Source organism: Pan paniscus, chromosome 2 (assembly GCF_029289425.2).
Source record: "Pan paniscus chromosome 2, NHGRI_mPanPan1-v2.0_pri, whole genome shotgun sequence".
Taxonomy (NCBI): Eukaryota; Metazoa; Chordata; class Mammalia; order Primates; family Hominidae; genus Pan; species Pan paniscus.
Window position 1 is genome coordinate 119,599,655 of NC_085926.1, and position 12,746 is coordinate 119,612,400.

The 12,746-nt window shown below is 35.5% G+C and overlaps 1 protein-coding gene across 1 annotated transcript in view; it reads right to left on the reverse strand.

Annotated features, from left to right (window-relative positions):
- HCLS1 (hematopoietic cell-specific Lyn substrate 1) overlaps positions 1-12,746 on the reverse strand; it is a 29,681-nt gene that overhangs the window by 11,319 nt on the left and 5,616 nt on the right. Inside the window, exons 4-6 of the mRNA XM_003825172.5 lie at positions 4,813-4,942; positions 2,061-2,171; positions 170-224 (exon numbers count right to left, since the gene is read on the reverse strand). Coding sequence (XP_003825220.1) covers positions 170-224; positions 2,061-2,171; positions 4,813-4,942 — 296 coding nt within the window. The remainder of the gene's footprint in view (positions 1-169; positions 225-2,060; positions 2,172-4,812; positions 4,943-12,746) is intronic.

The window sequence follows — 12,746 nt, forward strand, 5'->3', positions numbered from 1 at the left end:
AGTGCAAGACCCTGTCTCAAAAACAAACAAATGAACAAAAAGTAAATAAAATAGTGGTGCGCTGGGTCATGGAAGTTAAAAAGCTGATGACAACTGCTGGAAGATAAAGTCTTAGCAGAAAACCCTGCCGGTCAGATTGCTGAGGCTGAGTGAAGTACAGTGTCCTTGCCTTTCTGAGATGTGTGCTTCTCCACTTCTCCTTTATAATCAAAGCCGACTGCTGACTACAGAGAAGAGGAGAAAGAATTGGTTAGAGTCAGAGCTGACAGGTTTTCCTCTTCCTAACCTCCCCTTACTCCTAGCCAGCCCCAGAGGTAGTTTGTAGGGGCTTCAGGCTGAGTATAGGTGTTTAATGTAGAAACAGGCTGGTATGGACACAGGATACTACAGAGCAATGAACATAGGCCCTGGACACAGACAGTTTTAGGTTCAAACCCTACATCCCCTATTTATAGTTGTTGAAGTTTAAGCATGTTCCTTTATATTACTAAGCCCCAGTCTCTTTTAATATAAAATCAGGAGAGGCATGCCTGCCTTATCTACCTCGACTGTAAAATGAGAGAAATGATCCCTCTTCATTTGGGATGTCATGAGAACTAAATGGGACAAGGTAAAGTGTCTACTTAGTTTCATTCACTAACTTAGTGCTTTTCTTCCTAACGAATCCTCACAAAAGTGAAATGTGATACCTAGAAAAGTGCCTTGTAAAGTATAAAGCACTCTGCTCATGAAGAGACATTACCCTATTCCCAGTTGATAATGCTGTGCCTCTTCTCTTTCATTACTCAATAATGGAAACACAAATATGTGGATTTTGGTGGGATAACTGCAACCAGGACAGTCTGGATCCTAGCTGGCTCTGGGACTGGACATGTTGCCCAGATACCCAACATTACCGCAGAGTTTTGGAGCTTTGTTCTCCATCTGGCTCAGGAACTATGGTTATCTAAGCAAGTCTGGGTTTTTGCATATTAAGAACTAATTAACATGTATTGTTTCTTGATTTACATGACACACTGACTGGGTGATTCCATTTGTGGCTTGTGAGCAAAAGATGTAAGAATCGGTGATTAAGCAAAGGCAGGCAAGAGTGATGCCAAGATGGAACAGGGAATTCCATCCTGATTCTAGAACACTGCATGCTCCATATTCCACTATTGCCTTCTACATCTTCCCTTAGCTTTGCGGTATGTTTTAAACTTTCCTGATTTTGTTTTTCATGGTTTTATCCCCCAAGATGCAAACAATTAATGTTCTAGAACTTAGCTGCCTTAGCTTCCAATCCTTAGCTTTAAGGATTCATGTCCACCTAATTAACAACTTTTGGTAAAAACAAAGAAAAAATCTCAGCTAACTGTGAAGGAGCTGTCCTCTCTCTGTGTGCAGCTGCAGGGCAGGAGACACCATTCTGCACCATAAAAAATGAGTTCAAAGAATCCGACCTAATAAGGCGTGGAACTAAAAACATCGATGAGTTATCAATCTTACTCTCCTGTCAACGTTATGATGCTGTAATCATACGGTACTTTTTTTTCTCTTTAAAACAACATTTTGTTTTGTTTTGTACAAAGGAGTCTTTAAAGATATCTGGACTTCATAGATTGATGCTAAATTCTGTAAATAGTAACCCTAATTAGTTGTTTAACTTGATTATCTGCTGCCATGGCAATAATATTTAAACTGATGAATCTGTTTTCCTAAACGGCATGAGTATTTATAAGGTTTTGATGTTAAGCCAAAAGAAGAGCTTAGATGATTCTCTGTTCTATCTTCATGCATATGAGTATAATAAAAACCAGTGGCTTGAGGAATTATTCATTCAAACACACAGTTTGAGAGTCTTCTCCTATTTGAATCACTGTCTTTCAGTTCAGCATGTGGCTTCCAACATTGGCACCAAGGAACTTGCTGAGGGAGGTATCCCTGTGACGGTGTCAGGTCCTCACAGCATCCACTGTCCTGTCTTTCAACAAAGAAGCATGTGCCTCCATCCAGGGGTGATTGTGGGCAATTTTCACATGACTGGAGGTGGGTGGTTGGGAGAGAGAGTGGTCACTTACCTTGTCTGCCCTGTCCCTCTCAACTCCGTACTTGCCCCCAAAGCCTTTGGCAGCATCCGTCTGAGAAGAGTGCTTCTCCACCTCGGCAACATACTCATGGCCCACTGCACTCTGAGAAAAATCAAGGATGGAGTGAGTGAAAAGATAAAAATGACCTTAAAAAAATAAATACAGATATGGAGTGGGATGTAGGCATGTAAGAAATTCCATTCTGGGTCAGATCTATAGCCTCTGACAGTGGTGCCAAGGAATACGCAATGGGAGAGCAAGATGACTTTTTCTGGAGACCTGCTCATCCCTGTTCTTCTCTAATACCATTAGGAATCCTTCATTCTGAACACTCCCATAGGATGGGCTGGGAACCAGGGGATAGAGACAAGGTAGACAGAGCAGTGTTTAAACCAGAAACAAAAAGAGCTGAAACAAGAGCATTGTGCAGCAGAACAGAGTGTAGTGTGGGGTAGTGTGGAGGAGAGACCAAGGGGACTGACCGGACGCCATAGCCGGGATGGAATATTTCACTAGGAGAGCCAATGATTTTGTTCTAGATCTTTGCTCCTGTATGGCCATCAAAGTTCAGAAGTGAACTCTGAGCTTTATACACTATGTAATGTAGGACATGTATACAAAAAAAATCACTAAATACACAGTAAAGAAAATAATAAAGAGAAGTTGCAACATAGACATAATACATAAACATTTAAATGCAGCAAATAATTTTAAAACATATTTTTTCCTTCTCCACTTGTGCTCCCTGTCTTCTTGGTCTAGGAGTTACAATGTGGTTGGGGCTACAACAGGCCAGCAGTTCTAATATCTTGGCTCTTATTTTCTGCCATGTATATCTTATGTGTTGAGATCAGAAACATTTGATACAAATAATATGTGGACATTATATTTTAGACCAAATGACTACTGTACTTTTGAATGAGTTTTAACTCATGAACCAATGAATGAGTCAAAAAATATATATTTTGATCTAGAACAAAAGTATCTGGGTGTTTTAGCAAAATTTTTTAATATACTTAAATATTATATACTATATATTTATGAATAAACTATATATTTATAATATAAATATGTTATATCATATAATTATAATATATTTAAATATACATAATATAAATTTATATATTAACATTTACTTATAATTATGTAACATATATTAATAATATATATTTATAAATATATTTATAAATAATTATATAAGTATATAATATATAATGTATTAATATATAATATATTAATTATATACTTGTATTAATATATAATATATTAATTATATACTTATATATAATATATACTTATATATAACAGATACTATATATAAGTATATATAATATATAATATATCTATATTATATATTATATATCATATTATATAATATATAATCTACATTATTAATACATTATATTATATAGTAATAATATGTAATATAATGTAATATTATTATATACTATAATTAATATATAATATATATTATATTATATATAAGTATATAAAATACAATATATAAAATATAATATATATTATATTATATAAGTATATATAAAATATAATATGTTATATTATATAAGTATATATAAAATATAATATATATTATATTATATAAGTATATATAAAATATAATATATATTATATTATATAAGTATATATAAAATATAATATATATTATATTATATAAGTATATATAAAATATAATATATATTAAATTATATAAGTATATATAAAATATAATACATAAAATATAATATATATTATATTATATGTATATATAATATAATATATATTATATTTTATGTATTATATTTTATATATACTTATATAATATAATATATATTATATATTAATTATAGTATAAAATAATATTACATTATATTACATATTATTACTATGTAATATAATGTATTAATAATGTAGATTATATATTATATATACTTATATATAGTATCTGTTATATATAAGTATATAAGTATATATTATATATATTTTTATATATTTATTATATATATTAATATATATTTATATATTAATATATACTTATAATATATTATATATTATAAGTATATATTATATATACTTATAATATATATACACTTATATATAATATAATATATAAAATATAATATACATTATATTATATTTATAACATATATAAAATATATAAGTATATATAATAAATATATACTTATATAATTATATACTTACATATAATTGGCTCTTATAGAGCCAATTATTTTATAGCCAATTATTATAGAGCCAATTATTTATTATAGAGTCAATTATATATACTTATATATAGTTGGCTCTTATTATAGAGGTATATAATTATATATAAGTATATAATTATTTATACATATTTACAAAATATATAAGTATATATATCAATTTTTTAATGTATTATTTATTTATTTTATTTTATTTTATTTTTTTGAGACAGAGTCTCGCTCTGTCCCCCAGGCTGGAGTGCAGTGGCATGATCTCGGCTCACTGCAAGCTCTGCCTCCCAGGTTCACGCCATTCTCCTGCCTCAGCCTCCTGAGTAGCTGGGACTACAGGCACCCACCACGACGCACGGCTAATTTTTTGTATTTTTAGTAGAGATGGGGTTTCACCGTGTTAGCCAGGATGGTCTCGATCTCCTAACCTCATGATCCACCCACCTTGGCCTTCCAAAGTGCTGGGATTACAGGCGTGAGCCACCGCACCCGGCTTGTATTTTTTTAAAGCAAATCTTTCCCTTTCAACTTACCTTGTCCATTCGGTCTCTTTCTACTCCAAACCGACCTCCATAGCCATGGGATGCTTTGGGCCCTGACTCCATCTCTTTCTTCTTGAGAACATCATGCTCCTCTGATACTTTGTTCCTCAGCTGGTGGATGCTGGAAGAAACCACATGACCAAGGCTCATCTATCCTAGGGAGATCAAGAAACCCATCTTCCCAGAAAAATGGAAGTCTTGAAGTCTGTCCTGTTTATTTTCAGTAATAACCTGGGCCCCCAAAATATACTAGTGATGGGTCTGGAAGTAAAAGATCAGTCTGGCCTGCATACCATAGCCTGATTTAAACTCTCCATAGGCCAATAATATTTCCTCTAGTCTGTTATTTTGCTCACTAAAATAACCTTCTGATCTTTAGTCCCATTTTTCATGTTCTTAAATATTAGAGGACAATGATACCTATATTCTGATAACTGGAAAGTTATTTTCTTTTCTGAATGGATCTGCTTTCTATCAATTAGAGGATGTGTCTCAAAAAGCAGAAAAATATTCACATACCATTGGACCTACACATTCTAGTTTTAGCAGTCTACACCAGGGAAATGATTTTAAATATGGCAAAGCTTAATGTCCTTAATGTCTAAATGATACTCATTGAAGCATCGTATATAATAGCAATAACTAAGAAACAATCTATATGACCAATGGTTGGATAATAGTTAAATAAATTGAAATACTACCTTTCACTAGTGTACCAGGAAGTCATTAAAAATAATGCTTATAAAAACACAGAACTGGGGAAATTTATGTAAACATTAGTGGTATTTTTTATGCTTTTTGGTCATGAATTAAGATCTTCTGCCCCTTCCCCCCAGGCTGATAATACCTGAGAAAACTAAGGACTAATGAAAACTAACTAAGAAAATCCACTCACAGTTATTGCTATAACACTTTAAGCCTCAAATTATCTTGATTTGAAGGGACACCTCTATCCCTAAGAGAAAGTACCACCAAAAAAAGGCATTATCTTTCTTACTTCACACCCACTTCCATCTTTACCATGAAGGTGACTGCAACAATTAAGAGGGCAGAAAGCCATCTTGGCCAACCTCTTTGGCTTGAGGATATGAAGTGATAGCTCAGCCCCATGTGACAATCAGATCTGTTATTTGGACACATATAAGGATCCGGGGATTCTTGGAAACATTTGGGCAAGAGAACCCTAAATAAGAAATTTGACTTTCTGCAGCAAGCAATGAGGGTTTAGGGTATTAAGATAGTGATGTTAGATGGTGAGCTGGGACTTTACCAGCTCAGGACAACCAGACACATTGGTTATACGTAGAATGGCTGTCTCACAGCAGAAATTGTCTTCTTTTAAGGAAGAATAGATCCATCTGGTGGCCTTTAGTGGATAATTCTACCAAAAGTCTTTTTAAAAAGCCTTCTCAGCTTTAGCCGCAGTTAATTTTAGAAAGCTGGCTATGAACCAGATGAAATTAAGCCAAGTGCTGGAAGAATCCCCTGTTCCCATGCCTCCTCTAAACTCTCTGGCAGCGTTGAAAGCAGAGATCTTGTGTTGTCAGTTCAACACCAACACTGTGTCATAAGCTACTAGTACCAAGGACATGTAAATGCCTGCCCAATATCTTCCAACTGAAGTATTCAGATGAAAGATGAAGAAAATGGGGCCAAAATTTACTTTCAAATGGAAAAAATCTGCAATTTTTTAATGAATATAATAATTGTTAAATGGGTTATAACTATATTATAGTTAAAACAAGTTTTTAAAAGGGATTAGAAAATGATACTCAGAAATATTCATCTAAAGGATAACAGAAAAACTAGTCAGGGGATCATACCAATGATATAATTTGAATGAAATTGTTGAGGCCCAAAGAAAACAGACTTCTTTAGGTTATAGTGGAAGTCATTCTAAACAGGTCTTTATTATTATTATTATTATTGAGACAGAATCTTGCTCTGTCGCCCAGGCTGGAGTGCAGTGGTATGATCTCAGCTCACTGTAATGTCCGCCTCCCGGATTCAAGTGATTCTCTTGCCTCAGCCTCCAGAGTAGCTGGGATTACAGGCATGCATGTCATGCCCCGCTAGATTTTGTATTTTTAGTAGAGACAGGGTTTCACCATGTTGGCCAGGCTGGTCTCAAACTCCTGACCTCAAGTGATCCTCTTGCCTTGGCCTCCCAAAGTGCTGGGATTACAGGCGTGAGCCACCACGCCTGGCCTAAACAGGTCTTAATTACATCATTCCTTCATTTTATAACTATTAACTAAACAACTTTTAAGTGAGAGGTACTGTTAGGCTCTGAGGACACAAAAATGTTTTATGTATGGAGATAGAGGACAGCTAGAAGAGATAGAGAGGAAAACAAAAAATTCCAATTCAATATGCTGTGTTGTGCCTAAGAAACTTTTGACATATTAACTCTCAGATATCCAATTTAAGTTTTAAAAGACTTTGTATTGATAAAGCAATGCAGTTTATGTGAACCAAGCAAAATGTAGCACCTCAAAGATGACTCATTCCTCAATCTGTGTTTGTTTTTTATTACAAAACTAAAAGCACAAATGTGAGTGACTCAGAATATAAGGTTTTTATTCACAGATGACCTGATCATGTATGTAGAAAATCCTAAAGAATTCACACAAAAAAAGCTACTAAAGCATTGTGCATTTGGCTAGGTCACAGGATACAAGGTCATTATATCAAAATCAATTGTATTTTTACATACTGGCCATAAACATTTGGAAACTGGAAGTTAAATATAAATACATGAAATAACATGAAACATTTTAGGATAAACTTAACAAAGTATGTGCAAGACCTAAACACTAAAAAATATTTCTGAAAATATTAAAGAAGATCTAAATAAATGGAGAGATATCCCATGTTCATGGATTGGAAAACTCAATATCATTAAGATGTCAGTTCTCCCTAAAATGATCTATAGATTCAATGCAATCCCAATCAAAATCTGAACAGGCATTCTTGTAGGAATTGACTAGTGAATTGTAAATTTTATGTGAAAATGTAAAGTCCTGGAATAGTAAAATCTTTTGTTTCTTTTTTTTTTTTAAGGAGAGCAAAGTTGAGGACTACATGATTTCTTGACTTATAAAGCTACAATAATCAGTGCAGTATGGTATGCTGTCAGGGTAGAAAATAGATCAACAGAACAGAATAGAGTCCAGAAATAGACCCACATGTATGTGGTCAAAGATGCCAGGTAAGTCAATGGGAACAGAATACTCTTTTAATATTGTTGAACAACTAAATAATCACATGGAGAAAAATGAACCTCAATCTTGACCTCACACTGCACAGAAAAGTCTACTTGAAATGGGTCATAGACTTAAATGTAAAAACTAAAACTGTCAGTCCTTTAGGACAAAACATCAAAGAAAGTCTTCACAACTTTGGGGTAGGTAAATATTTCTTAGACACATAAAGCATTAGCCCCATAAATTTTTTTTCAATAAATTAGACATCATCAGGATTAAGATCTTTTGCTCTTAAAAAGATGCCATTAATAAAATGAAAAAGTGGCCAGGTGTGGTGGCTCACGCCTGTAATCTCAGCACTTTGGGAGGTCAAGGCGGGTGGATCACAAGGTCAGGAGCTCAAGACCAGCCTAGCCACTATGGTGAAACCCCGTCTCTACCAAAAATACAAAAATTAGCTGGGCTTGATGGTGGGCGCCTGAGTCCCAGCTACTCAGGAGGCTGAAGCAGCAGAATCGCTTGAACCCAGGAGGCAGAGGTTGCAGTGAGCTGAGATCATGTCACTGCACTCCAGCCTGGGCAACAGAGCAAGACTCCATCTCAATCAATCAATAAAGTGAAAAAGCAAGTTATGTTCTGGGAGAATACACTTGTAAAACACATATTTCACAAAAGACTTACATCCAGAATATATAAAGAACTTTCAGCAACTTAATAAAAAGACAAACAACTCACTTTAAAAGTGAGAAAAAGATGTGAACAGATACTTCATAAAGAAGATATATGAAGATATATGAATGGCAAATGAAAATATACTCAATAAAACTGGTCATCAGAGAAATTCAAATGAACTTAAAAGAGTGGTTAAGTTGGTTTTGTTGTTGTTGTTGTTGTTTTGTTTTGTTTGTCTTTTAGAGAGGATCTCAGTCTGTCACCCAGGCTGGAGTGCAGTGGGGCAAACATGGCTCACTGCAGCCTCAACCCCCTGGGCTCAAGTGCTTCTCCTGCCTCAGCCTCCTGAATAGCTCAGACCACAGCCAGCCAATTTTTAATTTTTTTGTAGACTCTGAATCTCTCCACATTGTCCAGATGGTCTTGAACTCCTGCGCTCAAGTCATCCTCCTGCCTTGGCCTCCTAAAGTGCTGGGATTACAGGCATGAGCCACTGCACCTAGCTAAATTTAAAAATACTAACAATAACAAATGTTGACAAAAATGTGGAGCATCTGAAACCCACACATTACTGGTAGGAATGAAAGAGGGTAAATTCCCTTTGGAAAAGAGTTTGAGAGTCTCTCAAAATGTTTAACATACACTCAGCAATTCTACTTCTGGCAATTTCCCAAGAGAAATAAGGATATGTCAACAAAAAGATTTGTACCCAAATGCCCATGACAGTTTCATTTGTAATAGATCCAAATTGTCAATAATCCAAATGTCTATTGACAGGATAATGAATAATAAAACTGTGACATATCCATACAATGGGACACTACATGACAATATAAAAGAACAAAAGACTTATATACACAACACCATGGATAAATCTGGAAAACATTATGCTGAAAGAAGACAACACAAAACAATACATTCTATATTATTCTGTTTGCATGAAATTCTATGCCAGACAAAACTAATCTATAGTGACAAAAAGATCAGTACGGGGTGTATTGACTGCAAAGAGGTGCAGGGAAATTTTCATGGTAATAGATGTATTCTATATCTTGATTGCATTGGTGGTTATATTATATATATATAGTCAAAACTCACTGAACTATTTGCTTATAATGATTAGGTATCAATAAATTTAATTTTTGCCTGGGCATGGTGGCTTACACCTGTAATCCCAGCACTGTAGGAGGCCGAGGCAGGCGGATCACTTGAGGTCAGGAGTTCAAGACCAGTCTGGCCAACATGGTTAAACCCCGTCTCTACTAAAAATACACAAATTAGCTGGGTGAGGTGGCACATGCCTGTAATCCCAGCTACTCGGGAAGCTGAGGTAGGAGAATCACTTGAAGCTGGGAGGCAGAGGCGGAGGTTTCAGTGAGCCAAGATCGTACCACTGCACTCCAGCCTGGATGACAGAGCGAAACTCCGTCTCAAAAAAAACAAAGTTAATTTTTGAAAAATAATAAAGTGAAGAAAACATTAAATGAAAGAGACTTTGGGCACTCATAAAGAGGTTTGTTTATGAAGTGACTGTAGTATTATTAAGGCCAACTTATCAAGTACTTTGTCACTGTAAACAGAATAGCAAGCAGCCTTAGGGATTGGCAATAGCTTAGTTCATGGGAATTTGCATTTCATTTCAACAAAAGAATTACGGACATGACGATATTATGTTTATTAGACAAAAACAATATATTGGTTAAGATTTAAGCCCATGGAGTCGGACTGAGCCGAATTCAAATTACTACAGGTTGACTATCCCTCATCCCAAACGCTTGGGACCAGAAGTGTTTTGGATTCAGGATTTTTTCAGGTTTTGGAATATTTGCATATACATAATGAGATATCTTGGGGACGAGACCCATGTGTAAACAGGAAATTCATTTATGTGTCATATACACTATATTAAGGAAGGTATTAAAGAAGAACTAAATAAATGAAGGTAACTTTATTTTTCCCTTGGGGACGCTGAAAAAACTGTTGTGCACCTGTATTTTGACTGAGACCCATCACATGTAGTCAGGTGTGGAATTTTCTACTTGTGGTATCATGTGGGCTTTCAAAAATTTCAGATTTTGGAACATTTTAGATTTTGAATTTTTGGATTAGGGATGCTCAACCTGTATCTCTGTATCCTCGGACAAATTGCTAAACATTAATATATCCATTCACTTTTCTGTGAAATCAGGATGCCAACGTCATCTATGATATAGGATTGTTTTTAAAAAGTACTCTGTGTTTTGCATGACATATAATAGCTTAATAAATGTTAGTCATTATTCTTAAGTTATAGCCATGGCTCTTCCCAGTACCCCTGTGAGGTAAACAGGGATGGTACTATAATCTCCAGTCAGTGCTGGAAATCAAGATAGGATGGTAAAATATTATTACTCTCCTCAGCATCATAAGCCTTTTTACAGCAGAGCTGGAATCAGTCCCTAGAGCTCCAGAATTCTATTTCTATACTCTTGGCATTACACCATTCTTTATTTCCACTTGCTATAAAATGTCAGGGCACAAGAAGAGGACAGGGCCACTGAGGCAGACATCCTACGATTATAGCTCAGTAAAGATTTAATCTAAAGGCCAGACAGGTTACAGGAAGTGCTGAAAGATTATTCCAGAGCAGTGCCACTCAGTGTGTGGTCCACAAGCTGAACTGTTTCTGTTTCACAGGGAAATAAGAATAAAAATTGAGAATATGTGTTTAGAAACTTTTATAGCAATTTGACATAGTGATTTTATTCTTTTTCTTTTTCTTTTTTAGAAATGGGGTCTCACTGTTGCCCAGGCTGGAGTGCAGTGGCTACTCACAGACACAATCCCACTACTGATCAGCACTGGAGTTTTGACCTGCTCCATTTCTGACCTGGGCAAGTTGACCCCTTCTTAGGCAACCTATGGTCCCCTGCTCCTGGGAGGTGGGAGGTCACTATATTGATTCAGAATTCAGCGTGGAGACCCAATCAGCATAGAGCACTATAGCCCAGAACTACTGGACTCAAGTGATCCTCCTGCCTCAGCCTCCTGAGTAGCTGGATCTATAGGCACAGACTAGCATGCCTGACAACATCGTGATTTTATATCTGTTGAATTTAAAAATAAAAACTGTGTTTGTATTGTCTATGTTATTTTTAACCATTTATTTTTCCAGAAACTTACTTGTATTTTATTTTACAAAAGTATCAGTCTGTGACAGATTTGAAAATAAACAAACTGGTCAAGGGAAAAGACACCCTTGAGTCTTGAGAATGAATGGGCAAGAGTGGAGAAAAGAAGGTGGAGAGAAGGGTGATAGTTCTTGAAAACCAGGCAGTTCCTTTACAGAATGGATAAGGGATGCATAGGACCATTTGAATTATTCACTGAATTACCAAATTACTATCCAAACTAAATTTATTCAAGACAGACCTAAAAAGAGACATCACGGTGTGGGGAAGGTAGTAAGATTAGTAAGAACTGCAACCACTTCCTTTTCCTGCTTTTAGTCGTCTCAGCTCTACAGCTACTGTTTTGTTTTGTTTGTTTGTTTTTTGTTTTTTCATTTTGGGATCTGTCAGTGTTAGCATCTACAGCTACTGTTCTCCTCTCCAATTTCCCTCTCCTTTCCAAGGACCATGGTGATTCCCATCAGATGTTAAAGACTGACTTAGCCCACACTAACGAGAGGGAATCCCCAAATAGTGGAGACTTACTACTGGAAAGTCCTCTAGAGGTCTTTTTGATCCAGATGGGCAAAATGAGAATCAGAGAGGAAAAGGGACTTGTCTAAAGCCACCTGGCCTGTTACCAGCAGATACCAGGCTTTCACTCCTTGATAACCTGGGTAAATGGGAGATGAGCGAGATTTTTTTGTCAATATCTCCATCGTTTATTCTATCTGATAGATTCAGTTAGGTTAACAAGGAAATGTGCAGGGTCACCATGTTGTACCACTCCAGGCAGCACCCATCAGAGTGATCTGTGTATAGGAGTTGTGCAATCCAACAGTCCAGGTAGACACCACTTAGGAGAAAAAAGGGCTGTTGTCTGTTTACATGTTTGTTA